The sequence below is a fragment of the Medicago truncatula genome, chromosome 5 (genome assembly GCF_003473485.1).
Source record: "Medicago truncatula cultivar Jemalong A17 chromosome 5, MtrunA17r5.0-ANR, whole genome shotgun sequence".
Classification (NCBI taxonomy): Eukaryota; Viridiplantae; Streptophyta; class Magnoliopsida; order Fabales; family Fabaceae; genus Medicago; species Medicago truncatula.
Genome location: NC_053046.1, coordinates 11,466,024 through 11,493,891, shown reverse-complemented (window position 1 = coordinate 11,493,891; position 27,868 = coordinate 11,466,024). Strand labels below are relative to the sequence as shown.

The window sequence follows — 27,868 nt, the reverse complement described above, 5'->3', positions numbered from 1 at the left end:
CCAAATCTAAGAGATTAGTTTTTATAATTTAAAATTTTTCTATTAAAAAATAATATTTAAAAACCTTTTTTGGTACAATATTTTAAAACTTTGTAACACATATTTGTCAAAAAAAAAAAAACTTTCTAACACATACAAAAATAAAATTCCATTATCATATTTGTTTCTAAAATATCTTTGCAAATATCTCCTAGATGCCTATATGTAAAAATAAAATAAACACATTATACATTCAAATTAAATCCCACTAAAGAAGGATGAAATTAATAAGAATGCAATCAATATTCCTTAAAAAAAAATCCAATCAATATCTTAAAGATATGAGTTGAAATTCTATTGTCAATATAAGGAAATCATTACCATTAATTTATAAATAATATACATATCTTCATAAACACTCTTTTAGAATTTTCAACACCCAATTTTTTCATATATTATATTATCATATTTTCTTGAAAAAATATATTATATTTTTATATATCATATGATAAATTTTTATATATAAAAACAAAAAAAACAGCAACCAAGTACAAACAAACTCTACACAAGTAACACAAACTAGAACATGCCACCTTGTTCTATCTTCCATTCCTAGCACATGCAAATCCCAAAAATTTCTTAACTATAGTGCTCTCTACTCATCACAAACTCCATTAATATATTCTCAAAAAAAGTCCAAACACTCTTTCCTATAATAAACAACACAGATTAATGTAAAATCAGTTACACTTCTTTGCTTTGTTTTTCTCTCTCTAAAAACTCTCTCTCTCTCTCTAGAATGGCAACTCTTCAAGACATTGGTGTCTCAGCAGCTATCAACATACTCTCAGCCTTTGCATTCTTGTTAGCATTTGCTTTGCTAAGAATTCAACCAATCAATGACAGAGTTTATTTCCCTAAATGGTATATTAGTGGTGGCAGAAGCAATCCAAGAAGCTCTGCAAATTTTGTTGGAAAATTTGTTAATCTTAATTTCAAGACTTATTTGACTTTTCTTAATTGGATGCCTCAAGCTTTGAGAATGAGTGAGACTGAAATTATTAATCATGCTGGTCTTGATTCTGCTGTTTTTCTCAGAATTTACACTCTTGGGTAATCTTCTTTTATCTCTTTTGTAATTTATTTACCATAAAGTTTTGATTTTTATCACTCTATGTTGCTTAATCTTTGTTGCAGGTATAGTTTTCAGCTTAACTCATAATGGGTGCTGAGAATTGTCCAATTCTGTTTAGTTTTTTTTTTTTTGTTTTTGTTTTTGTTTAATTATCATAAAAAAAGGTTTAATTTTTAGGCACATTGTTTAGTTGTGTTAATTAGAACTGAAATTTTATTTTTATGCTATAATTTTCAGCATAACTCATAATTGAAAAAAAAAAAAAAAATTACTTTTTGATGTCTTCATGAAAATTGTGTTTTTGTTAGTTGTGTAATTGATGTGAAGCATTTGTGTTGTGAAAATTATTCAAGGAACAATAATGTCTGGTTTTTCTATCCTTGTGAAGATGTTAAGAATTTTCTGTTATCAAAGAGATTCAATTAAGAGTCATGCCGTGTTGTTTTCAACTTTCTTTTCTGTTAATGTCAGCTTTTGTTTGTTTCTTGAGGTGTTTTTCGTGTGAGCTTAAACTTTGGTGTTTGTTCCATGTGGGGTGTTGCTGTATTTTCTTCTTTCCTTCAATCTTGCTCAATTTATGTACTGTTATATGTGTGTGAATTTTGTTCTTGTTACGTGTGAAGGCTGCAATTTTTCTATTTATCATATTAAGCACGCGATTCGTTCTGCGTTGACAAAAAAAATAAATTAACTAAATTAATTTGATAAAATTGATATTGGTTGAAACTGAGTTGAACAAAAAAGTGACTTATGTATTCACAAAAACATATTTTCTTTAACAATTTATGTTTGGATATTTTGGATTAGAATTGCTTTTATGCATGTATATATGTCAATAAACTTGAGAATTGATTCTATGCCACAGAAACTAGAAGTATTAGCTTTTAGATAGATTTGACTTCGGGACTAGGATTGATTCTAAAGTCAAAAGCCAAACGTAACAATTTATGGTCAAATCACGTTTGATTAACCAAAATGTGATTCTGGTAGGTAAAAATGTGGAAACAAACATAGGCTAAGTTGAATTATTAGTACAATCCTTATGTTAGAAGAGGAGTGCTAGCAACACTCATATAGTATAAGGTCGGTTTACCTTTAATTTTGAAATTATTTTATATATTGTTGATTGTTCTGACTAGTTTTTATGTGTTACACTTCAGCTTAAAGATGTTTATTCCGGTGACAATTGTGGCACTCCTCATTCTTATTCCAGTCAATGTATCAAGTGGGACATTATTTTTCCTAAGAAGAGAATTGGTCGTGAGTGATATCGATAAACTCTCGATATCAAATGTTCCGCCTAAATCTTTAAGGTATGAATAGTTCACAACATTCCAAGTTGGTTTTCATACCGTACATTGGCTCATGATATAGCTGCATTACATTTTTCATGTTTCTAGCTTTTCCTTTCATGGTTGTAGCTACATTATATTTCCATGATGATAAGTTTGTGCTACCGCCTCTCTTAGTTATCTAACAGCTGTAATTATCAATTTTCAGATTTTTTGTTCACATAGGATTGGAATACATGTTAACAATATGGATTTGTTTTCTGCTCTACAAGGAGTATGATAATGTAGCTTTAATGAGATTGCATTTCTTGGCCTCACAACGCAGGCGTGTAGAGCAATTTACGGTGAGCTGAAAGTTTTAATTCAGCGTGAATTATTCCTCCTATTAATCGCGGATTTTATCTCTTCTAGTTCATTTAAATTATTTTTTCGAAAACCTCATGGTTTTCATGGTTGTTGCAGGTAGTTGTCAGGAATGTCCCTCATATTTCTGGTCACTCGGTATCAGATAGTGTGGACAGCTTCTTTAAAACAAACCACCCAGATCATTATATTGGACACCAGGTATGAATTTTACGACATTCTTGATTGGTAAGGTCTGAAATATAATAAACTAATGTAAAACAGTGTGATCAAATATTGGCTATAGCACTTTAGTGTAGCATAATTTTCACAAACCACTTTTGTCCTGTGACACAATTGCTATTTTCCACGATGTATGATTGAAAACACATATATGAAATTATTTCAAATGAGTATAATATTTATACATGATGTTAGCATTCGTAATTTCGCTTCTGTTTATGTGAGCTATTTGTTTCTTTCACAGGCTTAGCTTAATAAATTTTTCCGATTAAAAAAATAAAAAAGCATTCGTATATTTTAAGTCAGCAGAACATTCTTTGCATTATATTACTGTCATGTTCCTATTGTCAAATTCAATTTTCCCTTTCAGGCTGTCTACAATGCAAATAGATTCGCTAAATTTGTGAGAAAAAGAGATAGACTTCAAAATTGGCTGGACTATTACCGGATCAAGTTTCAGAAACATCCTGATACAAGGCCAACTGTCAAGGTATGTAATGTTTCCATTGTTTTAGAATTGGACCAAAGATTGAACCGGTGATTTTTAAAACATTAATGGTAATTACCATGAATACAAGAACTACAGTATGTGACTTAACAAAAGTCTATTCAAATCCAGAATCTGACGATGTTCTCTCTTTTCATTTTGTAGACTGGATGTTTAGGGCTTTGGGGTAGGAAAGTTGATGCTATCGAGTACTATGACCAACATGTTAAGGAACTTGATAAACTGGTAAGTTGCTTTTGTTTTTCTATGCAATATGTTAAGGGCTTGTTTGAAATTGTGTTGACTTATTTGAGCTTATCTATTGGCAGAAACACTTGTGAGACTGTTTTGAAGAGCTTATGGAAACAACTTATGACATGTCCATAAGCTGTTTCATATTATTTCTATAAGCTCTCCAAGATAACTTTTGAAAACAATTTGACTTTATTATATCTTTCGTTATAGAAAGCTTATACATAAACATTTGTATGATAAGCACTTATGCTATAAGCGCTTGATTAAGCTGTTTATCCAGACAGGGTCTAACTCATTGTTATTTGAATATTTTTGTAATTAAAATTCTGTAAAGTAATTTTCCTTGTCCTTATGCTAGTAATAGTAATAGTAATAATGCATGCACTTTCCTCATTTCTTGGGGGTACTTTGACATGTCTTGTGCAGATGACATTGGAGCGCCAGAAAATTATAAAAGATCCTAAATCTATTTTGCCAGTGGCTTTTCTTTCATTCAATTCACGTTGGGCAGCATCAGTATGTGCACAAACCCAACAAAGCAAAAATCCTACACTTTGGTTGACCGATTGGGCTCCAGAGCCACGTGACATATATTGGCAAAACTTGTCCATACCATTTGTTTCTTTAACTGTCCGTAAACTTGTAATAACGTTGTCGGTGTTTGCCTTGGTATTCTTCTACATGATTCCCATTGCTTTTGTTCAATCCCTTGCAAATTTGGATGGTCTTGAAAAAGTTGCTCCTTTCCTCAGACCAGTGATAGAGTTGTAAGTGAACACAATTCTCCGATTCTATCAAATATTAAACTCTAGATTAATATTATGGCCTTCAATACAATTGTCTAGTAGTTAAAACTCGTTTTCTTTTGCTTTTGGCAGGAAATTCATCAAGTCCTTTCTACAAGGTTTTCTTCCTGGTTTGGCCCTTAAAATATTTTTATATATTCTACCAACAGTTCTGATGATTATGTCAAAAATTGAGGGATATATTGCATTATCAACTCTCGAGCGGAAAACAGCAGCAAAATATTATTACTTTATGCTGGTGAATGTTTTCTTGGGAAGCATAATAACTGGAACTGCATTTGAACAACTGCATGCTTTTCTTCATCAGTCACCTACACAGTATGTTTTGTTGTTATTTTTTCTTGTCAATTTTTTCCTAGTTTTTTTCGTTGCCTCCATGTGACAGATTTTTGTGGGTTTTTGTTGATTATAGAATTCCTAGAACAATTGGAGTTTCCATTCCAATGAAGGCTACCTTCTTTATAACTTACATAATGGTTGATGGCTGGGCTGGAATTGCTGGTGAGATTCTCAGATTAAAGCCATTGGTTATATATCATCTTAAGAACATGTTCATAGTTAAAACCGAGAGAGATCGAGGAAAGGCCATGGATCCAGGGAGTGTGGAGTTTCCCGAAACTCTTCCGAGCCTTCAACTATATTTCCTTCTTGGTATTGTGTATGCTGTGATGACTCCAATCCTTCTTCCTTTCATACTTGTCTTCTTCGCCTTTGCATATTTGGTTTACCGTCATCAGGTCAGTGCCTATAACGTTTTTGTCTGAAAATTCAACGACACTGTATTATAAATATAATTTTTTGACAATGTTTGACGTTGTAGATAATCAATGTCTACCATCAACAATATGAAAGCGCTGCTGCATTTTGGCCACAAGTTCACAGCCGCATCATCGCAAGCTTAATACTATCCCAGATTCTTCTGTTTGGCTTGCTTAGCACAAAAAAGGCAGTGAAGTCTACACCTTTGCTTATAATGTTACCAATATTGACATTTGCATTTCACAAGTACTGCAAGAGACGTTTTGAGCCAGCATTTAGGAAGTACCCTGTTGAGGTATGTGATGTTAACGTGCAATATATTAGGCCAATATTACAAATTATTGTTCCAGTCTCAAATATAAATAAAAATAAATAAACTCAGGTTTGGTGATATAAAATATAAGCAATCTTACATCTTAAAAAAAAAAAAAAAGTTTAAGAAATGCAATTGCTTTTTTGACTATATGAAAAAAGTTGAATGAGATGAACTAATATTCTTAATTAGCGTGAGTTAATTTTTTTTGTTTTAAGTTATGGTCAATGCCTTCTGAAGAGAGAATCAGTTTGGAAAGGGTACCAAACCATGATAATGTAGTTGCTTGCTCATATTTGGCAGTTGTATCGTAAACTGATTTTTCTTTTGACCTATTCAGGAAGCAATGGCTAAGGATATACTAGAGAAAACCACAGAACCTGACCTAAACATAAAGGCATATTTAGCAGATTCTTACTTGCATCCAATCTTAAGATCGTTCGAAGTTGAAGAAGAGGAACTGGTTGAACTAGAAACGGTTGAAGTAAGAGTAGATAAACACCAAACTCATCATGTTGCTAGTCCAATATTGAGTGAGCCTGGTTCACCTTCACCACCACATCATGTCCATCAACACCAACATCAACCTTCACCACCTCATTACAATGACTACCCTTTACCTCCTGAGTATTATTACCATCCTACCTCCCCTACTCATTATGCCTATCAATATCAAAATCAACCTTGAATTGAGCTAATTCTTATCAGTTACAAAGTTGCATAAGACCCTTATTAGTGTTTTTCTTTTTAATTTTTATTGACTTAGATGTGTTTTGTCCATTTACCTATTGCAATTGTAAATTATCATTATTTTTTTCTTGATGTAAATGTTATGGCTTCTTTTTAACAATGAGGTGGTTAAAGTAGGAAGATTTCACTTGATCAAGTTGGTGGAAAGTTGAAAGGTCTCTCATTTTTGTTGGTTTATTATTTTTGCAAAATTAATGTGGTCTAATTATTTGAATGATTATCTCAAGCATTGCTATCATGAAAAATTATTTTGAAAAATTAATGTGGTCTAAGTAGTTTGATCCAACAGTGTCCAATAGTGAATACACTTGTTGCATCATGGACCATCTATATGATGTTAGAATTCGTCATATTTATTATCAGGTTATACCATGTTGCACCTAGCTAGATGGAAAATAATGTTGCTATTGAGTTGTGAAAGAAGTAAAATGCTCATAACATTGTTGTTGATTGAAGTAAGATTTGATGAAAGGCAGATACTACAAACATGATTTTAGAAAGCAAAGTGAAAAATAATCATGATTGAGTCGAGCTAGTGATGGTGTCAGTGCTGATAATGATTCAGTAGGCCATGATCAGGTTGAAAGGATTGAGTTGTCTCAAGTAGGCGATGATCCCGTCATTCGATCTGGCCAACTTGTTGGAATACTTTATGATTTTGGAAGGAGTAAAATATGAAAAGAGAGAAGTTCACACCATGTGAAAGAATCAAATGGTTTTCTTATTCCACAACACTACAATTACATTCTGAGTTTCCTTATATAGCAAGTAGCTCAACTAACTTTCAAAACAAACTTAACAAACTAGTTACTTGAATAGCAAGTAACTGTCAAAACTTACTCTATCTATTAGTTAACGAACCAACGTTGAATTATATCACAATACACCGCCTAATTCATGTCGGATAGAGCCTTCCTTCCCATCATGTTCTTTAGTTCATCAAACCTACTTTTACAAAATATGAATTTTTTATTAAGAGATTATATTAAGATAACTTTTTAAATATCAAATGAGATTTAAGTTGTTGAAAGTGATGGATGCTGAACGTTGGCGTCCTATGGCTGTCGAGGAACACCTTAAAGTTCTCTGTTCGTCGTACTCGAAAACAAATATTCAAATTTCGCATATAACACAAATGCATGCAGAAATACCCTGCCTATCTTACAATTCTCCACACACAATGGTCCCAAGACTTAGCTGTTACATTCCTAATTCATATTCCCATGTTCACACACACGCAAGCCAAACTCCACATGAATCCTGTTATTCAAACCACACAATTTCAATTCTAAACCAAATTAGGCAATGCCTAATTCTTTATTATAGCATTCACATTTCACACGCAAAATCATAACTCATAACTTTCATTCAAGTTTTTGCAGTACCATTTTGTTTTCTGAAAATCAATGGCTACAAACTGGAATTTTTTTTCTATCCCCAACAGCACTATCACTTACCCTCATTGGTATTCACCAAAACCTGGAATTTACAGCAGTTTACAGTCTCCTAGGAACCTTCCAACAGACCCTTTTCTCGATGTTGTTTCCTTCATTTTTTCTCACCCTCATGACGGGGTTTTAGCCCTTATTGATTCCTCATCTGGGACTTCCATTTCTTACTCAAATTTGTTAACTTTAGTCAAATCCTTGGCTTCTGGTCTTCATAAAATGGGTGTTTCACAAGGTGATGTTGTTTTGCTTTTACTTCCAAATTCAATTTACTATCCTATTGTACTATTGAGTGTTATGTATCTAGGTGCTGTTGTTACACCATTGAATCCTTTTAGTAGTGTTGGCGAAATTCGTAAGCAGGTTAAGGAGTGTCGTGTGAGCTTTTCTTTTACTATACCTGAAAATATCAAGAAGCTAGAGTCATTAGGCATTCCTGTTATTGCTGTGCCAGAAAATGAAATGGATTTGAAGCATGATTGTTTCTCATGTTTTTATAACCTTACTTATGGTAAATTCTATTCAATAAAGAAAAACCTTATTTATGGTGACTTTGATTTGCCTCAAAGGCCGGTTATTAAACAAGAAGACACTGCTGGTATATTATATTCTTCTGGTACTACAGGTGTGAGCAAAGGAGTTGTTTTAACTCATAGAAATCTTATTGCTATGGTTGAGCTTTTTGTGAGGTTTGAAGCTTCTCAATATGATTACTCTAGTTCCAAGACTGTGCATCTAGCTGTTTTGCCTATGTTCCATTTATATGGTTTAGCGCTCTTTGCTACCGGATTATTGTCACTGGGTTCTACAATCGTTGTAATAAGGAAATATGACATTGATGAGGCTATTAGGGCGATTGATAAATATAAAGTTACACACTTTCATGTCGTTCCAATGATGTTGTCGGCATTGACAGCGAAGGCAAAGGATGGTAATGGAAGTAAGTTGCAGAGTTTAAGACATGTCTCTTGCGGTGCAGAGCCTTTGAGCAAAGGAGCTATAAAAGATTTTGTCCAAGCTTTCCCTAATGTTGATTTTATACAGGTAAAGAACCTTGGAGCAAATTAACCTTAATTGAAGAATGCAAGTCATGCTCCATCATTTATATAATTGATTGAGTTATTTTTCTTTGCTATTGCTTTTAGTAGCTAAATAAATGCTGGTTTCATTTAGTTAACAGAAATTGTGAGCTCCGGAATTATTTTTAACAGCAGCTGATAAATACTATTTATGTGCCATTGGTATTAACATTTACAGCATGTTCTGGACCATAATAGTTGAACTTTACTTCTGTATGGTAAAAATGTTGATTTCCTAGATTTTTAAGGATGTGCAGCTGTATGATTGCTTCTTTTTAGGGTTATGGAATGACTGAGTCGGGCGCAGTAGGAACACGCGGCTTCAATACTGATAAGTTTCACAACTATTCCTCACTAGGGTTGTTAGCTCCAAACATAGAGGCAAAAGTGGTAGATTGGAAAAGTGGTACATTTTTGCCCCCAGGCCTCAGCGGTGAGCTTTGGTTGAGAGGGCCTTCAATTATGAAAGGTAAAAAATCTGTATTTTTATAAATACATATAGATAAATATATTACAAAGGGAAACATGGTTATATATAAGGTCTTGTCTATTGTGTGCAATCTTAAACTACCTTTGGATGAAATTGATTCGTTGACTTCAACTGTTTTGTTGCTATAAATTTTGTTTCTGTCTTATTCCTTAGCCTACTTGTACCTTTTTTGCCTGTCTCTTTTGCTATTCCATTTGAAATTCATAACCAAATTTTTTCCTTTATTTCATAGGATACTTGAATAATGAGGAAGCTACAATGTCAACAATTGATAAAGATGGTTGGATACATACTGGAGATATTGTTTATTTTGATCAAGATGGATATTTATATATGTCTGGCCGTTTGAAAGACATTATAAAATACAAGGGCTTTCAGGTATCAAACTTTTTGTTTATTAAACTTCTATAAGAAAAAGTTCTTATACAATTTATTTTTACTAAACATGTATGCATTGTTCTTATCTATGATACATGATCTATTACAGATTGCTCCTGCTGATTTAGAAGCTTTGTTAATTTCGCATCCTGAAATAGTTGATGCCGCCGTTACAGCGTAAGTACTAAGTATATGAACACTTTGTTTATGTCTTTGTCTTCTAAAGTGCCTCTTTGGACATTAAAATATGACTTTGAGTATTACATCATTTTCGATATCAGTGGCAAGGTTGATGTAGCTGGGGAGATTCCAGTGGCATTTGTGGTCAAGAAAGTCGGAAGTGTACTTTCTTCACAGCATGTGATCGATTACGTTGCTAAGCAGGTTCTTCTCTATAAGACAGACAATAATAGAATCGATGTCATAGTGTCTATTACTATTGGAATGGTTTTCACATTTTAAACCTTTTATTTTTTCTGGCAGGTTGCTCCATACAAAAAGGTTCGGAAAGTGGTCTTCACAGACAAGATACCGAGATCTGCGACTGGGAAAATCCTCCGAAAGGAACTCAGGAATTGCTTGACTTCTAAGCTCTGAGGCATTTTTGTGGACATATCTAGAGAGTGATCCTGAAAAATCACCAAAGACTATGCATAGTGGGTTATCATGACATGAAATAGGTTGAATATGATTGTTTTTATACATGCACCATTCGTTCTATTAAAGGAATAAAGAACATTGTATCTAAAAAAAATCGATTCTACATATCTTTTTTATTTATTTGTGAATATAGAACTATAGCAGAGATTAGAGTCCAAAAACCAGAAGAAGAAAAAACTATCAATTACTGTGTCATGTACACCTCTAATCAATTATATTAAGAGATCCTTATAAGTGCACTAGAGAAATTACTTTTGAACTCTAGATGCATAGAAATAAATGCACATGAAAAGTTATATGTAAAATATAATTACAATAATTATATTTGTGCCTCTTGTGTCATATACTTTTTAATGAGTATTTAATATCTCAACCACAAGGAGATTTTATGTATACAGCTCGTTTAGTAAGCCCTTCGAGGAAAGGGTATTGATCCTTCAAATAATTTTGTTAAGATTTTTTAGTTAATAGACAGTTTGTTAGTTAACTAACTTGCTGCGCAAGTAACAGCTCACTAACAAAACAAAATGCATAAACCATAGCTTATCCTTTCTCAATATCATATTTAATATTTGTTGATCAGGACACCCACCATTTACAAAAGTGCTGAGCCTGAGGCGTGTATTGGAAAAATCCCACGTTGATAGAGCTTGATTAGGGTTTATAAAGAGTAACACATCTCACCTTACAAGTCAGTTTTGTGGGGTTAGGTTAGTGTTGGGCGTGAGGGGTATATTGGAAAAGACCAAATTCACATTGAAAGAGTCGTTTATAAAAAATGGCATATCTCACCTTACAAACCGATTTTGTAGGGTTGTGTTGAACTAAACCACTACTTCTAGCATGATATCTTTTAAGATGAATGGTGTGGTAATTTTTCTCCTTTATTAGATTTTGGTGGTTTTGTGGCTTGATGTGTTTTGAGGTTCTCAATCGTGTAAAAAAAATTGGTAGATCACCTTTTTAGGATGTTATGAATTTTATTTAAAAATAATTTTAATCGTATAATCCTATAAAATATGTTATGTACCGTTGACGTTATCATTAAAATATGAATATTATTGTTATAATTTATATTCTTCTAAAGTATTTATGATTTGTACATTTTAATTCGTCTATATTATTCTTTATCATTATGTCACTATCCGATATTGATTACAACAACCAAAAATTGTTTTAAAAAATGGATGATATAAGATAAATAAAAGAGAATTATAAAGTAAGTGAAAGAGTAAGAAGGTTATATAAGATAAATAAAAGAGAATCGTAAAGAGAAAGAGTGAAAAGGTTAAAGAGTTGACTCCTCCTACAAACATAATTTACTATTGTTTTTTTTTTTTTTTGGTAACAATTTACTATTGTTATTTTGTTGGTTGAATTTATATTGCTCACTATTAATATTTATTTTTAAATTTGAAATATTTTAGTGTTAACTCGTGTATCGGTTTTCACACAACCATCTCTCTATCCATTTTAGATGTATTGTAGTTAATAATTGTATCATTCTAAATTAGAAATTTTTTATTCTTATATATTCTTAAAAAAAATGTAGAAATTCTTTTTTTTTTACAAAGGTAGGTAGAAATATATATATATATATATATATATATATATATATATATATATATAGGAATTTGCTAGAACACACCCACTAATTTTTTATGTGATAGTGTTTTAGCAAGTTATAACTAAAAAATTAATAAATACACCTTAAGGTGTATGTTGTTATAACACACCTTCTAACAAAAACAAGTGGGTGTGTTCTAGCAAATCCTATAGGCATTTGCTAGGATACATCCACTTAGTTTTTAGAAGGAGTATTTTAGCAAGTGAATATCTAAAAAGTGGTTAAATACACCTTAAGGTGTAGCTTTGCTAAAACACTCCCACATAAAAATTATATATATATATATATATATATATATATATATATATATATATATATATATATATATATATATATATATATAGGGGGTGTATCAAATGAGAGGACTTCTTAAATGAGAGGGTGAGAGGATTGATTGCTAGCCACTAGATTAAGATGAACGGTTAGGATTAAACTGGTCACTAAAACACACACGTGCTTCGTTTTTCTTCTCTATTCTCTCTTCGTCCAGTTTTTCCAGAATTTGTCCAACAATTTCTTCTACTTGCAAAACCCAACAACAGTGCCGACACAAAAACAGCATGTGTAATTTGGTGAATCGACGGTGAATTAAGCATATTTTATATTTATTAATCAATTTTTCCCCAAAAAATTATGCACAGAACTCCGAAAACATCCTCCATGAATGTCACTTGTAAAGAAATATATATATATATATATGTATGTATGTACAAGGAAATATGAAACAATCATTCGTTTAATTTTACAAAGAAAGATGAAGCCAAATCGTCGCTGATTTGTTAAACGAAAATAATAGCATCGTCGCGACTTAGAGAAAGCAGAATCAAGGGTTATGATTTTGTAAACGGTGGCCGAAAATAATAGCACCGAAATTCTTCATCTGGATCGTAGAGTTGATTTTGCAAATCAGAAACTATATATGAGGTCTTAGGAGTAAAAGAACAATTGAAAAGGTAAGGAATTGGAAAAGTATGTGAAAGAAGAAACATAACGCGTAAGAGAGAATGGAGAAGAAAAACAAAGTGCGTGCTGTGTTTTGGTGACCAGTCTAATCCTAACCGTTCATCTTAATCTAATGGCTAGCAATCAATCCTCTCACCCTCTCATTTAAGAAGTTATCTCATTTGATACACCCCATATATATATATATAGTAGCACCATTTTTTTTTCTTAATCTGTTTCCAATTTTTTAGGGATCTATTTCTAATATTTTTATATATCATCATTTTTTTTTTATGATGGACCATCGAAAAAGTAAAAGAGTACTCCAAAGATTCCTTCAATGTCGCTTGATGAGTACTTTAAAAGGAGTAGGGAGCAACTTGAAGCAGAGGAGTCTGAAAATGAAGAACTTGACAGGGAACAAGAAGTTGAGGGTGAGATAAACTATGAAAATGATGATGGTGATAATTCAATGGAAGGTAACACTCCTACTAGTTTGGCTTTCCACTGCTTCTCTTATATATGTGTGTATATATATATGTATAACTCTTGTGATATTGGAATGTTAACTAGGAGAAGCATCAAAAAAAAAAAAAAGAGGAAGCACATTGTGCTTAAAAATTCATGCTCGGTCACTAGTTGATAGACAAGAGATCACCTTAAGGGTGTGTTTGGTTTGGAAGAGAAGTTGTGAAGAGAGAAATAGGTGAGAGAGAGTGTAGAAAGAGAGAAAAAGGTGAGAAATAGAGTAGATTTGATATATTGTTTGGAAGAGAAAGATTTGAGAAATAGAAGAGAGAGAAATGCATTTATTTTTGAAAGGACAAAAATACCCTTTAGCTTAATAAACAAATACATAATTTAATGTTGATTGAAACACATTTGCTATCAATATTAATTTAATTAAACAATCAATTATTAATTATTAATTATTAATTTACATTTGGTTAATTTATGTTATTTGTTCTTATTAATTTTAATTATTTGAACAAATAGTAATTTATATTTGCTTAATGTAATGATAAGAATAAGATTGTACGGTACCAAAAAAAAACTGATTGTGTCAAAAAAATAAAATAGCCCATTTCATAAATTAAAAAATCTATTCTGGTTGCTTCATTTATTCCCACAGCCACAGGTATACGGCTAGGCTATGCACAACAAGCAGACTTCCGTATATATTTTTTTTGTCTTTTATGATGCAATGAAAGGGTATAATTGAAATATTATTAAAAATTGGAACTCTCCGCTATTTCTTCGCTATTGAGATAAGACTAAAAAAGCAGTGGACCCTACATGTTATTATCTCTCTCTCCCTTATTTCTCACCACAACCAAACTAAAGAAATACTCATTTTCTTTTCTATCTCTCTCTCTTCAACTTCTCCCTTTCCTTTTTCTCTTCTACCAAACACAGTGTAAATGAAGAAGGAGAGGCCATTGGACCAAGTCAAAAGATAGTTTCTAAATTCATCAATTTTTTGGGATCAGTAGCAAGGATGTCAGATTTATGTCCTCTTACTTACACAAATTGGAAGGCTATACCAAAGAAGAAGAAGACTATATGGGCCTATGTCAATGTATCAACTCTTCTAGTGTGTGTGTGTGTGTGTGTGTGTGTGTGTGTGTGTGTGTGTGTGTTTGAGTACATTGTTCCTTCACTTAATCCTTAATCCAATATATTTATCTGTATACGTTCCTTTTCTTTGCAGAAAAGATACATTGTTCCAGAAAAAGGACAGAAGGATGTATATGCTATTATAAATGATGCTTGGAGGCGGTATAAATGGTTGATTAAGAAAAATCATTTTACTAAGTATAGAAACTTGCGTGAGCGGCTGAAAAACCGTCCAGACGGCATACTTGAAGCACACTTTAAGAAATTAATGACTTATTGGAGATATGAAGCTATTCGAGTAAGATTAATTTAATTTTAATTGTTTATTATTGTACATTATTATTTTCATATTTGATCAATTTAGTTCGTCATATGAATACAGGAAATCAGTCATCAAAATGCTAAGAATATAGATAAACAAAAATGGAGACATCGAGCGGGTTCCATAAGCTTTGCTGTCATAAGGGAAAGATTGAGTAAATAGTCAATTTCCCCCCTGAAATTGTAAGTTTCATCAATTACCCCCCTGAAATTAACAAAACTTCAATTATCCCCCTGAAATTTCACAACGTTAGTCAATTTACCCCCTCCGTCAAATTTTTCTGTTAGTGAACATGACGTTTTGCAAATACCCCCCCTGAAGTTTTGCACTTATGTGCAAAATGCCCCCCAAACTTAAAAATTTATATTATTTTTTCTCAAAAACAAACAATTAATAGTTAAATATTAAAACTAACTATTAATTTTAGAATTTGGGAAAACTACATGCATATATACATCAAAATAGGGAAAAATGTGTATTTTTAAAGTGACAATAATGGTTATTTCTAATAGACAAATTATTATTTTTAGAGGTTTATAAACAAATTAATAATCAAATTTATATTTATATTTTCTCCTTCACCATCTTAGTCTTTTAACTCCTCCAACTCCTTCAACAATTTGCTCAAACCATTTAAACTACACAACCCCCAATATTAATCCACAAATCATCTTATTATTGTTACTTTAAAAAAATACATATTTTTTCCCATTTTGGAGCCTATTTTGATGTATATATGCATGTAGTTTTCCCAAATTCCAAAATTAATAGTTAGTTTTAATATTTAACTATTAATTGTTTGTTTTTAAGAAAAAAATAATATAAATTTTTAAGTTTGGGTGGCATTTTGCACATAAGTGCAAAACTTCAGGGGGTATTTGCAAAACGTCATGTTCACTAACAGAAAAATTTGACGGAGGGGGTAAATTGACTAACGTTGTGAAATTTCAGGGGGGTAATTGAAGTTTTGTTAATTTTAGGGGGTAATTGATGAAACTTACAATTTCGGGGGGGAAATTGACTATTTACTCGGGAAAGATTGGTATATAACTTTTACTACTATTAGCGAATAATTAAATTCTTCTATTAGTGATAATTTTTCTACTATTAAAAAATAATTTTTTGCTTTAGATAGCGTGCAACCAAGGATGATAGAGAGCCTTCTACTCAAGCTGAAATTTTTATTGAAACACGATAAAACAAGAGAGGAAAGCAGCTGGACCAAGTTACAAGTGATGCAATCCTAAATTTTTTCTTTATGAAGCTACTATTAAAATTTGAAGTCCATTTTTAATAGGTATCATCATTATCAAAAGTGAAAAAATACCACAACTTTGTTCTAATTATTGAGTTTGAGGACTTTTTTTTTTTTTGCCTAAAACCAATCTAAACCAAAACACGAACACCGAATTATCTCTTCAAATATTTATTGTTCTCCCCGTCTCTTTTTCTCTTCCAATCATCTCAAGATTTTCATCATTTTATTATTGAAATTGATGATATCATAATTCAAATAAACTCACATGTGATCATGTTGGGTTAGTTGCATCCATGCTTGTGTTTTTTGAAATGGAAAATAATTTTTAGACATCTAAGATCAAGCTACCTCTTGAATGAAAAAATGATAGGACATATATGATAGGATAAGAGAGATAAAGAAAAAAATAAGATGTTGAATGCATGCATAAAAATAAAAGATGTTCAAATATAAATGTTCTTCTGAAATATTTACCAAGCTAAATCAAACCTATTTAATTTATTAAAAATTCATTCTTTAAAAAAAAAATATTAAAAATTCATATTTTTCTCCAAAAACAAACTAGTATCGCTTATGTCCACCATCAATAACATCATGCACCGAATCAACTGCTTACATCAAAACCAACTGCTAAAATGTCATGCCCATTTAATAATAGGAAAACCTAATTTGTCACTTTCAAGCAGCAAGTAGATTTTTGGCAAACCTAATTAATAATGTTTGCGAAAAACCTTGTACCAAAACAAACAAAAACCTTGTACCGAACCAAATTCATTTTTAATTAAAAAAAAACTCATAGAAAAAACTTCAAAACTTGAACACGCAATATATTAAAAACCAGTAATGTTATAAAAAATAAAAAATAAAACACAATGGTATCTATGAAGTTTAGTTAGGTATACATTTTTCATCCAATCATTCAACGTCATATCATATTTTTATATTAATTTATTTTAAAATAAATTTAAATGTTAAACAAATTTTGCCAACGGGGCATCGATACCCAACTTGACTCAGTTCATTAGGTTCGACTCGTTGGCACGAATCAGATAATTCAAAAGTAAATTATTTTATTAAGAAAATTATATCTGTCATTTTAATTGTTTTAGAAACAAAAAAGGCAGAATTAAAATAAAATTTATCATGATAAAATAAACTATAATGTGTCTCAATTTGGTCATTTATGTCTTTTGCCGTTACCTCTTTTGATCATATCCGTTACATTTTAACCATAAATGTCTAAGGTGTAACAACATTGCATGTGGTCTACCATAGACCTATTAAAAAAATTAATTTTAACTGTTTGATCTTTTTTTCAAATAGAAAACTGTTGGATCATGTAGATTTATTGTAGCCTCAAATACAAAGTTCATAATTGTATAACTAGCTACAAATACCCAAAGCAAAAATACAAAAGCACGTCAAAACCAACGCAATTCTACAGCTAGAATTGAGAATATCCTCAATACTCATCAAATTCCAAATTGTTATATGTTATTGAGTAAACTCATGAACCAAACGAGTCGAACTATGTATAGTTCAAGTTCAATTTCAGTTAACAAACTATATTTTCAGCTCATTTGGTTCTTTGACCAAGTTCGGTGAGTTAATTGTCGAGTCAAATTTCAAATAATGGTCGAGTTGGATCGGTTCATTGTCAACCTCACTAACGACTATTAGGTCTAATTTAATGTGCTAGACCCACGCAACATGATGATTAAAGTCTAAAACTCGGTTTAGAAATATACCTACATTTAGTGCTCGACAAACTAAGAATAGAATTACCTCTCCCACGAAACACGTCGAAAACAAAAAAAAATTATTAATTTTTTCTGTCCCTTTCCCTAGTTTTGTTTAATCTTTGTTTGTTTCCTTTTTAGTACTTCTCACCAAATATTTCCAAACTGATTATGGTCCCAAGATGTAGCTGTTATGTTCCTAATTCATATTCCAATGTTCAAAAACACAAAACCTTCACTCTCAAGCAAGCCAAACTCCTCTAAACCCTGTTTTCTCAATTCAACCACACAAATTCAATTGAAAACCAAACTCTACTAGACCCTAGTCCTTTATAAGAGCATTCATATTTCACACACTCAATCATAACTATAACTGTATTTGTAATTTTCCAGTACCATTCACTTTTCTGAAAATCAATGGCTGCAAATTTCAACTGTGACATGCCACAAAATACCATCACTCACCCTTCTTGGTATTCACCAAAAACCGGAATTTACAATAGTATACACTCTCCTAGGAGCCTTCCGACCGACCCTTTTCTCGACGTTGTATGCTTCATTTTTTCTCATCCTCATGACGGGGTTTTAGCCCTTATTGATTCCTTATCTGGGACTTCCATTTCTTACTCAAATTTGTTAACTTTAGTCAAATCCTTGGCTTCTGGTCTTCATAAAATGGGTGTTTCACAAGGTGATGTTGTTTTGCTTTTACTTCCCAATTCAATTTACTATCCTATTGCATTATTGAGTGTTATGTATCTAGGTGCTGTTGTTACACCATTGAATCCTCTTAGTAGTGTTGATGAAATTCGTAAGCGGGTTAATGACTGTGGTGTGAGTTTTGCTTTTACTATACCTGAAAATGTAAAGAAATTAGAACCATTAGGCATTCCTATTATTTCTGTGCCAGAAAATGAAAAGGATTTGAAGCATGCTTGTTTCTCATGTTTTTTTAACCTGATTTCTGGTAACTTTGTTTTGCCTCAAAAGTCGGTTATTAAACAAGAAGACACTGCTGCTATATTGTTTTCTTCTGGTACTACTGGTGTGAGCAAAGGAGTTGTTTTAACTCATAGAAATCTTATTGCTATGGTTGAGCTTTCGGCAAGGTTTGAAGCTTCTAAATATGAATACTCTAGTTCCAAAAATGTGTATCTAGATGTTTTGCCGATGTTCCATTTATATGGTTTATCTCTATTTGCTACGGGATTATTGTCATTGGGTTCTACAATCGTTGTAATGCGGAAATTTGACATTGATGAGACTATTAGGGTGATCGATAAATATAATGTTACACACTTTCATGTTGTTCCACCGATATTGACGGCATTGACAGCGAAGGCAAAGGGTGTAAATGGAAGTAAGTTGCAGAGTTTGAGACAGGTCGGTTCTAGTGCAGCGCCTTTAACCACAAAAGCTATAAATGATTTTGTCCAAGCTTTCCCTCATGTTGATTTTATACAGGTACAAACCTCGGAATAAAATAGTCTTATTTAAAGAATGCAAGTCATGATCCATAATTTATATGATTGCTTGAGTTATTTTTCATTGTTATTGTTGTTGGTATCTAAATGCTGATTTCACTAGCTTTGAATTTTTTTTTTTTAATAGCAGCTGATACACACTCTTTTTGTGCCATTGATGTTCACATACACAACAAGTTCTGGACTATCAAAGTTGAACTTTACTTGATGATGTTAATAATGTTGTTTTCCTAGATTTTTTAAGGATGTGCAGCTGTAAAATTGTTTCTTTTTAGGGTTATGGAATGACTGAGTCGGGCACAGTAGGAGCATGCGGTTTCAATACAGAAAAATTTCGCAACTATTCCTCGCTAGGGTTGTTAGCTCCAAACATGGAGGCAAAAGTGGTAGATTGGAATAGTGGTGCTTTTTTGCCCCCAGGCAGAAGTGGTGAGCTTTGGTTGAGAGGGCCTTCAACCATGAAAGGTAAAACAAATTCTGCATTTTTTATGAATAGATAATAAATATAAATTATAAAAGGATAACATGGTAATATAAAGGTTTTGTCAATTGTGTGCAATCTTAACCTACATTTGCATGAGATTGATTCAATGATTTCAACTGTTTTGTTGTTATAACTTTTTTTTCTGTCTTGTTCCTCAAGCCACTTGAATCTTTTCTGCCTGTCTTATTGCTATTCCAATTGAAATTATTAATCAAAAATTTTCCTTTATTTCTTAGGATACTTGAATAATGAGGAAGCTACAATGTCAACAGTTGATAAAGATGGTTGGCTACATACTGGAGATATTGTTTATTTTGATCAAGATGGATATTTATATTTGTCTGACCGCTTGAAAGAATTTATCAAATACAAGGGCTTTCAGGTATCATTTTTTTTGTTTATTAAAATTTTATAGTGATGTTACATATTTTTATTTTACAGTTTATTTTTACTCAATTTGTATGCATTGTTCTTATGTATTTGCAGATTCCTCCTGCTGATTTAGAAGCTGTTTTAATTTTGCATCCTGAAATAGCTGATGTCGCCGTTACAGGGTAAGTATATGAAAACATCATGTATGTCTTCTAAGGTTTCTCTTTGGGCATTTAAATATAACATGTTGCATCATTTTCCACATCAGTGCAAAGGATGAAGAAGCTGGGGAGATTCCAGTGGCATTTGTGGTCAAGAAGGTTGGAAGTGTACTTTCTCCAAAGGATGTTATCGATTTCGTTGCTAAGCAGGTTCTTCGTTATAAGACAGACATGAGTTCTATTTGAATTAATATCAGTACTTGAATCAATGTTAGCATTTGAATGGTTTTCAAATTTTAACCCTTTTTTTCTTGGCAGGTTGCTCCATTCAAGAAGGTTCGCAAAGTGGTCTTCACCGACAAGATTCCGAGGTCTGTGACTGGGAAGATACTCCGAAAGCAACTCAGAAACTGCTTGCCTTCTAAACTCTAAGGCATTTCTTTTAGTGTGATATTGAAAAATTACCAAAGACATGCATAATGGGGTTATCATAGCATGAAATTGGTTGAATGTGATTGTTTTGGTAAATGCATTGTGTCTCAATAGTTGTAATAAGTGTCCTTATTATAGTAATTTAAAGAAATTTCTATTGTGTTTTATTTATTTATTTATGAATAACAGGGACTGAAGTCCCAAAACCAGAAGAAAATATGTCCTGTATGATAAGAGATCCTAGAGAAGTTACTATTGAACTCTAGATGCATGCAGATGCACAAGAAAAGTTATATGTAAAATTTAGGGTTAATAGGTCTTTATCTCCTGTAATATAGAGCACTTTTGGTTTTGCCCCTATAAAAAAAAAAATTAAATTCCGTCCTTGTAAAATGAAGATTCTTCACAATTGCCCACTAAGCCCATTGACTCAGCAGAATCTCTGAGGTGGCACTTACGTGGCTTTTTCTTTTTATTTTTCATTTTTTTTTTGCTTGCCACGCGTACAAAATAGTTTACACATCATTTATATTTAAAAAATTAAAAAATAAAATTAAAAAAACGAAAATATTTTTTAAAAAAATCTGAAAATTAATAATCAAAATTTGAAAAAAAAATTTAAATTAAAAAAATCGAAAAAAAAGCTTTTTTTCAAAAATTATAAAGCATTCAGATTCTTTTACAAATAAAAAAGTATTTTAATTTTTTCTAAAAAAAATATTCTGGAAAATATTTAATTTTTAAAATCTTAACTTCAGATTTTTATTGAAAATTTCAAATTTAGAAAAAATTCATATTTTTTTATAATATTTTGAAATATTGTTCCAGAATTTAAATCAAAATCAACATCTTAATTTCAGTTTTTTTTCAAAAAAATTAAATTTAGAAATGAATTCAGATTTTTTTCTACAGTTTTATTTCTGAATTTTTATGAAATATTTTTCAAAAATAAAAAAAATCAAATTGTTTTCGGAATTAGGAATATTTAAAAAAATATTATGGAACTTAATTTTCAAAATAAAAAAATTAGACAATATTATATTTTTCGAAGTTTTTTTATTTTAATTTATATTTGGATATTTTAGAATCTTTTACATAATTATTTTATAATATTTTGAAATATATTAAATTTGAGATTTTTTAACAATTCTTTTCTAAACTAAAAGAATTATTTTTTTCCTAATTAATTCATTTTTTGTAATTTTTCATAATTATCTTGAAATATTGTTCCAGAATTTAAATCAAAATCAAAATCATAATCTTAGTTTTTTTTCAAAAAATTTAATATTCTGAAAAATAATATATATTTTTCTGAAAAAAAAATTAAAAAAGAAAAATCTGGAAAAAAAAAATTATTTGAAAAAGGTTGTTTAGACTTTTTATTCAATAATTTTTATATTGAAAAGAAATCTGAACATTTTTAATTTCAAATATATTTTCTATTTTTTTTATTTAGAAAATTAAGTTCCAGTTTTTTTTATTTTTTGAAAAAAAAATCTGAACTTTTTATTTTGAAAATTATTTTTTTTCGATTTTTTAAAATTTTTGAAAATTAATTTTCAGATTTTTTTTAATTATATTTTATTTTTTTGGGTTTTTTTAATTAAATATGTTGTGTTAAATGAATTATACATGTGGCCAATGAAAAATAAAAAAGAAATATCCACATCAGCGCCACGTAAGAGATTCTGCTGAGTCATAGGGGTCAGGGGACAATCCTGAAGAATCTTTATTTTACATGGACGGAATCTAAAAAAAAAAATTTACAGGGAGCAAAACCAAAAGTACCCTATATTACAGGGGGTAAAGCTCTATTAACCCTAAAATTTATAATGAAAATAATATTATTTGTACTTCTTATGTCATACTTTTTCAATAGGTATTTAATTTCTCAGCCACATGGAGATTTTATGTATACAGCTTGGTTGGTATTCAAATATTTTGGTTTAAGATTCATGGTGGTGGATGGTGATTTAACTTGAAAATTGAAATACATGGTTTGGTTCTATTAAAAAATATTTGTTTATCAAAACATCTAATTATTTTGCCTTTTTTTAACCAATACGTAAGGAATAACTAACATGGTGTAATACAATCGGTAGGGCTCGTTCCCTAGTTGAAAGATGTCAACAACCCTTAACTAGATCTCGAGAAATTAATCTTCATAGTTATATGTGGAAATCTTTTTTTTTTTTTTTTTTTGGTAGAATATGTGGCAATCTTTATTTAGCAAAAAAGAAGTAAGCAATTTATTACAGTACTACTAATTTAAACACACAAATATGGACACGAAGTAAAAATGTACGAACCAAAAGATAAATTAAATACTTATCATTATTATTAAAAGTTCAGCAAATCATGATTCCAATATTTTATCAAACTGCAAATTGAAAAATCAAATGTGCTACAAAAAGGATTAATCAGTCACCGCATGTTTAACAATATTGCATACATTTCCCACTAAATTATGCCACTTTGAGGCATAACATCATAATATTATGCCCTATAACTCCCACGCAAATAGAGAAAGAAACAGTTCTGTAATTTGCTCATTCTGCAGATTCTAAAATGTGAATGTGGACAACGATCAGAGTTAAAAAGCAAAACCTGACCAGTCCACTTTCTGCAACTGGCAGCAACTTACAATGTTCTAACCACAAAAACCGAGCTTCTTCATTACTTTGGCATATGCCACAGGGACAAGAGCAGGTAATCTCAATCTACGTTTCGCTATCTTTGACTGCAATGAATACCAGAAATTCGTCAATTACAAGAATAGTAGACTACCCTGAGAAAAATTTCATAAATCAAAATAAAATGGAAATTAAAAAATACTGTAATGGGAGAAAGAAAACCCAAGAATCAAAATTAACTGTCTGGTCCCTCCCTCGCAGCAGCCCCCCTTGTGTTTGCTAAGAGACTATGTTGGTCTTATCATACTGATATAGACTTTCCTCTGGTACCATTTCTTTTAGGGTGTTTTTGGATTGAGGGTTTAGAAGGGGAAGGGAAGGGAGGACGACTTACTTTTCTTTTTTAAAATAGGAACACTATAAAATGTTTTTTAAAAAATTAAAATAACAGCGCGATAAATGATCGTATAATACTTCAATCACGTTTATTTAAAAATAAATAAAATATATATATTGTCCGTAATTTAAAAAAGGAAAGTAAGCCCTCCTCTCCCTTCCCCTCCTAAACCCTCAATCCAAACACGCCCTTAAAAAATAACATACCCCTGAAAGCCAGGCTGGTATGAGTCAAACTATATATTTTTAACAGCACTGTTATTCTTATTCCTTCAGAAGCAAAGGCAAATCACTAAGACCAAATGCCCCCACTATGTTTACAAGTTTAGTATAACAGATATGAGTACTTTTTGTTTCCCAACTATGAATTTTGAATTTTCTTGCACAACTATTCCGAATTGTCTATAGTGTATTCTAAATAGTTTCCACTAACATTTATTAGTCAGAAAATTGAATGGATAGAAGTTAGAAATTCACTCATGGACTTCCTTCGTATGCTAACTAATTATAAATAAAGTAAATCAACTCAATTTTTCTTAGGAAAATGTGATTTGCGTACTTGGTAGAAATACAGTTCTAAATTATATGAACAACCACGCAAATCAACTAGTAGTGGTATAGAAGACGGGTCTGATAATTTTAAATGTAAATATAACAGAATTATATATTACCCAGTGGGGATTTAAAAGCCACTGTCTGTTTACTAGTGGACTTTTAAGTGTTAACATATAGTCCTTTTTAATTTCTAACTTCTAACAATTAATCCCGCCAATAATTCTTATGTTCCTTAAAATCTTAAACTTTTAGAGCTTTGTATGAAATTTATACAACATAATGGCTTCTACCTTTTCCTTTGAAAATGTGCAAACTAGTTGTGTGTGGCTGTGTTCATATCACCAGTACAAAATTAAATAGTATTAACAGTTTTAATACATCACATGCATTGCCCCCATTGGCTAATGTTAGGAATGTTATTGGATAGGCTTCAGAGATGTTTAGTTTGCTTAATTTTACTCAAAAAGATCACGAAAAGCTTTCTCTCTGCATCTAGCCATCATAAATTTGTTTCTATGTCACGCTAACTGATTGAAACACACAGAGTACTAGTTGTACTGCACTAGAACTTGACCAAAAAAAAATTTATAAATAAATGCACCATGCTAGTGCTTTTATATCATAACATTTGAATCTCTGATACCATCTTACAATGTTATTTTCAAGTTAGTTTTAGGGAAGTGCTAATAGAGAAGTATAACAAACCCACAAACATGTTAGTGTCATCTGCCCAATTTCGCTATTAGTCCTATTACCTTAGAAATATTCATTAATTGATTGATATACATGATTTACCTACTATGACAGAAACGTGCCACTGTTTCCTGTTAGGCATTTGACCTATTTATCTAACTATCTAAGGAATTCAGAATGTAAGCTAGCTACTACAAATGCAATAGGAAACCTGTTTAGGAGGTAAGCATCCATATTGTGAATATGCTCAAGTTCATAGCTTAGTAAAGAAGGGTTTTGGCAGTTCATTCACACCTCATGAATTGTTGAGATGGGGATAATGGTAATTAGTGATTGAGTATGGTGTGATCTATTTATCACTAACAGAACAGTAAAATCATCTAGAAAAACTACCTAGATACTTGCATTTCAACAAAACCATGATACTATCATATACCATAAACCTTATTCTGGCTAAGGAAAAGTAAAAAAGTGAACCTTCAAATGAGCATTGTGACGTTTGCCCTCCCTCCAACGCCTAAAGGTTCCATCATTCATTAATCTGAACCTCGACTTGTAAGACCTGCTCCAAATACAGTAAAATTACTCACTCCAAACTAAATACAAAAAAATAAATAGACAAAAATGTTAAAAAGACACACAAAGTTGACAAAAATATGTATTCTTTTGTGTATATTTGTAATATGTTTAAGTTGTATAAGATGAAAAAGTAACCGATAGATGGAGATAGAGCAATTAAGCACTAATAGCATAAGCACTTATGATATAGGTGTATATATATAAGCTATTTCTATGGTTTGTGTCTAAATAGCATAGCTCATATATGAAATAGGCCATGTTTGGATAAACAGACTAATTAAGCACTAATAGCATACGCGCTTATGATATATGTGTTTATATATAAGCTATTTCTATAACATCCATAAAATCAAACAGTTTTCATATAAGTTTTTCCATAGAGCTTGTTGATGTCATAAGTTAATTCTATAAGCTCTCCCAAAAAGTATCACAATTTCTTACATCAATGGATAAGCTCAAATAATCCAATCCAAATGGATTCTAAAATAAACCTACACAATTCAAAATTAGAGTGTCGCATACAGTGTCTAAAATAGGCCATGTTTGGATAAACAGGCTAATTAAGCGCTAATAGCATACACGCTTATCATATAATTGTTTATAAATAAGCTATTTCTATAACAACCAATCAAATCAAATCAAATTGTTTATCTATAAGCTATCAACCGTTTTCATAAACTATCATGCAGAGCTTATGGATGCCATCATCTAATTCCATACGCTCTCCTAAACAATCTCACAAGTGTTGAAGTCAATAAATAAGCTAAGCTCTGCGTTGTGTAACACTTGACACTTCCGATTGAAAGTGTATCATGTGTCTAATCAATGCCGTGTCTAGTGTCTGTGTCGTTGCTTCATATAATAAGCTCAAATAAGTGAATCCAAATAGACCCCAAAATGAACCTCCATAATTTCAAATTCCACACAAATTGAACGGGTATAGTTATAAGAAAATTGAATAAGAAACTCACGAATAAGATTTCATTTTAGTTTTCTTGAGCTTGGACTTAACCGGAGTCATTGGCTTTCTTTTCTTCTTCCTTTCCCTCGACGAAACATGCCTCACTTGAAGAACCAACTATTCATTCATTCACACAAAAAATCAAACACTTCAAGTACAATCACAAAATCAAAAATCAAAAACTAAAAAACGAAATTGAAAACATGTAACACTTACGGAGGGAGAAAATGGAGAAGGGAGAGATTTGTGGAGAGACGAAGGAGAGAAATTGAAGAGAGGGCGAGAAATGGGGTTAATGGAAGCGGAGTGAAGTGGCTGTGGTAATGAGTGGTGGAGGAAACGGCGAGAAGATGGTTGTAGAGATTGAACGGCGAGAGAGCGAAGTTTTGGGAGTAATCTCTGCATCATTTTTGGTTGGAATCAAATTCTGGCTATGGCGTTTTCAGCTTTTGCATAATCGATTCTTAACAAGCTTTTCTTTCACTCTTTTATTTTATTTTTTTACTTCTATGGGGTTTTATTTTTTGAGATGTTAAACAAAAATATTTATGACACAAATGCGATTAACTTACTTATGATATTTTACCTTGTTTTTGACTTGAAATCTAATTTTACAAATAATATTTTATCAACAATAACTTTTTTAAGAAGCTAAAATAAAATTATAATAATAAAATATCAAGACTTTTTAACATAAGGTGTGTCACGAAGAAAAAACTAAAAACAAAGGTTACATTGTTAAAGTGATGGAATGGAGTATTAAGTTATAGGTTGCAGACCCATAATTGGGTTAAGTCTCCCAAGAATGGTAATCAAAAGAGAAAGTAGTCTAATTCGCTTTCAATTACCAAAACGTTTGTAACTTAAATTGTCGAGCAATTGATGCAAAAAGTTCTCCTTGTAATTGTGTGCTTGAAAATATGATTGTTTATTTTATTCCAGATAACTCCAATGCAAGATAACCACAAAAGATGCATAGTTCACCGATGATCCTTTGAAATCACTATAACATAACCTAGCCAATGTGAAATCAAAGTCCAAATTGTTCCAAAAACATTACATATCAAAAACAAATAATTGATGTTCTCGTTAGATCCACAACACGATGTTGCTGATTCTGAAGTAAGCCTTGCCCCACAAGATTATCAGAAGTAGGAATATAATTATGAAGAAGACGCCATACAAAGAGACTGATTT

At 31.4% G+C, this 27,868-nt stretch overlaps 5 protein-coding genes and 1 long non-coding RNA gene across 6 annotated transcripts; 5 read left to right on the top strand and 1 right to left on the bottom strand.

Moving 5' to 3' along the window:
- Window positions 1-778: 778 nt before the first annotated feature.
- Window positions 779-6,508, top strand: LOC11411106 (CSC1-like protein At1g32090). The gene is made up of 11 exons (XM_003612614.3): window positions 779-1,092; window positions 2,275-2,427; window positions 2,615-2,750; window positions 2,869-2,970; window positions 3,362-3,481; window positions 3,644-3,724; window positions 4,160-4,500; window positions 4,612-4,857; window positions 4,952-5,276; window positions 5,360-5,593; window positions 5,952-6,508. The coding sequence occupies exons 1-11, from the start codon at window positions 779-781 to the stop codon at window positions 6,297-6,299; spliced, it is 2,400 nt and encodes a 799-aa protein (XP_003612662.1). The 3' UTR covers window positions 6,300-6,508.
- Window positions 6,509-6,668: 160 nt separating this feature from the next.
- LOC11410073 (4-coumarate--CoA ligase-like 6) lies at window positions 6,669-10,647 on the top strand. The gene is made up of 6 exons (XM_003612613.3): window positions 6,669-8,853; window positions 9,168-9,357; window positions 9,611-9,756; window positions 9,866-9,933; window positions 10,038-10,140; window positions 10,240-10,647. The coding sequence occupies exons 1-6, from the start codon at window positions 7,768-7,770 to the stop codon at window positions 10,351-10,353; spliced, it is 1,707 nt and encodes a 568-aa protein (XP_003612661.1). The 5' UTR covers window positions 6,669-7,767; the 3' UTR covers window positions 10,354-10,647.
- A 2,657-nt stretch (window positions 10,648-13,304) lies between these two features.
- LOC120580597 (uncharacterized) lies at window positions 13,305-13,632 on the top strand. The gene is made up of 2 exons (XR_005646389.1): window positions 13,305-13,464; window positions 13,559-13,632. It is a non-coding gene; the product is annotated as an uncharacterized lncRNA (long non-coding RNA).
- Window positions 13,633-14,189: 557 nt separating this feature from the next.
- On the top strand, window positions 14,190-15,192 carry LOC112421862 (uncharacterized). The gene is made up of 4 exons (XM_039834640.1): window positions 14,190-14,197; window positions 14,330-14,564; window positions 14,697-14,900; window positions 14,985-15,192. The coding sequence occupies exons 1-4, from the start codon at window positions 14,190-14,192 to the stop codon at window positions 15,084-15,086; spliced, it is 549 nt and encodes a 182-aa protein (XP_039690574.1). The 3' UTR covers window positions 15,087-15,192.
- A 2,537-nt stretch (window positions 15,193-17,729) lies between these two features.
- On the top strand, window positions 17,730-21,188 carry LOC11406508 (4-coumarate--CoA ligase-like 6). Its single transcript, XM_003612611.4, has 6 exons — window positions 17,730-19,385; window positions 19,681-19,870; window positions 20,126-20,271; window positions 20,376-20,443; window positions 20,530-20,632; window positions 20,741-21,188. The coding sequence occupies exons 1-6, from the start codon at window positions 18,339-18,341 to the stop codon at window positions 20,852-20,854; spliced, it is 1,668 nt and encodes a 555-aa protein (XP_003612659.1). The 5' UTR covers window positions 17,730-18,338; the 3' UTR covers window positions 20,855-21,188.
- Window positions 21,189-23,194: 2,006 nt separating this feature from the next.
- Window positions 23,195-27,186, bottom strand: LOC11406507 (uncharacterized). Its single transcript, XM_003612610.4, has 4 exons — window positions 26,888-27,186; window positions 26,682-26,788; window positions 25,609-25,693; window positions 23,195-23,594 (listed from the first exon to the last, which is right to left on the bottom strand). The coding sequence occupies exons 1-4, from the start codon at window positions 27,077-27,079 to the stop codon at window positions 23,505-23,507; spliced, it is 474 nt and encodes a 157-aa protein (XP_003612658.1). The 5' UTR covers window positions 27,080-27,186; the 3' UTR covers window positions 23,195-23,504.
- Between the last annotated feature and the right edge of the window lie 682 nt (window positions 27,187-27,868).

What these genes read in the sequence shown, in the direction of transcription:
- LOC11411106 (XM_003612614.3), top strand. Translation starts at nt 779, where the DNA reads ATGGCAACTCTTCAAGACATTGGTGTCTCAGCAGCTATCAACATACTC. An exon ending in GTTCCGCCTAAATCTTTAAG is followed by an intron (nt 2,428 to 2,614) that starts GTATGAATAGTT and finishes ATCAATTTTCAG; the next exon opens with ATTTTTTGTTCACATAGGAT. An exon ending in ATACAAGGCCAACTGTCAAG is followed by an intron (nt 3,482 to 3,643) that starts GTATGTAATGTT and finishes TTCATTTTGTAG; the next exon opens with ACTGGATGTTTAGGGCTTTG.
- LOC11410073 (XM_003612613.3), top strand. Translation starts at nt 7,768, where the DNA reads ATGGCTACAAACTGGAATTTTTTTTCTATCCCCAACAGCACTATCACT. An exon ending in TAAAATACAAGGGCTTTCAG is followed by an intron (nt 9,757 to 9,865) that starts GTATCAAACTTT and finishes GATCTATTACAG; the next exon opens with ATTGCTCCTGCTGATTTAGA. An exon ending in GTTGATGCCGCCGTTACAGC is followed by an intron (nt 9,934 to 10,037) that starts GTAAGTACTAAG and finishes TTTCGATATCAG; the next exon opens with TGGCAAGGTTGATGTAGCTG.
- LOC112421862 (XM_039834640.1), top strand. An exon ending in CTATATGGGCCTATGTCAAT is followed by an intron (nt 14,565 to 14,696) that starts GTATCAACTCTT and finishes TTTTCTTTGCAG; the next exon opens with AAAAGATACATTGTTCCAGA. An exon ending in GGAGATATGAAGCTATTCGA is followed by an intron (nt 14,901 to 14,984) that starts GTAAGATTAATT and finishes ATATGAATACAG; the next exon opens with GAAATCAGTCATCAAAATGC.
- LOC11406508 (XM_003612611.4), top strand. Translation starts at nt 18,339, where the DNA reads ATGGCTGCAAATTTCAACTGTGACATGCCACAAAATACCATCACTCAC. An exon ending in CTCATGTTGATTTTATACAG is followed by an intron (nt 19,386 to 19,680) that starts GTACAAACCTCG and finishes GTTTCTTTTTAG; the next exon opens with GGTTATGGAATGACTGAGTC. An exon ending in TCGATTTCGTTGCTAAGCAG is followed by an intron (nt 20,633 to 20,740) that starts GTTCTTCGTTAT and finishes TTTTCTTGGCAG; the next exon opens with GTTGCTCCATTCAAGAAGGT.
- LOC11406507 (XM_003612610.4), bottom strand. Translation starts at nt 27,079, where the DNA reads ATGATGCAGAGATTACTCCCAAAACTTCGCTCTCTCGCCGTTCAATCT. An exon ending in CTTCTCCATTTTCTCCCTCC is followed by an intron (nt 26,789 to 26,887) that starts GTAAGTGTTACA and finishes ATGAATGAATAG; the next exon opens with TTGGTTCTTCAAGTGAGGCA. An exon ending in ACTAAAATGAAATCTTATTC is followed by an intron (nt 25,694 to 26,681) that starts GTGAGTTTCTTA and finishes TATTTGGAGCAG; the next exon opens with GTCTTACAAGTCGAGGTTCA.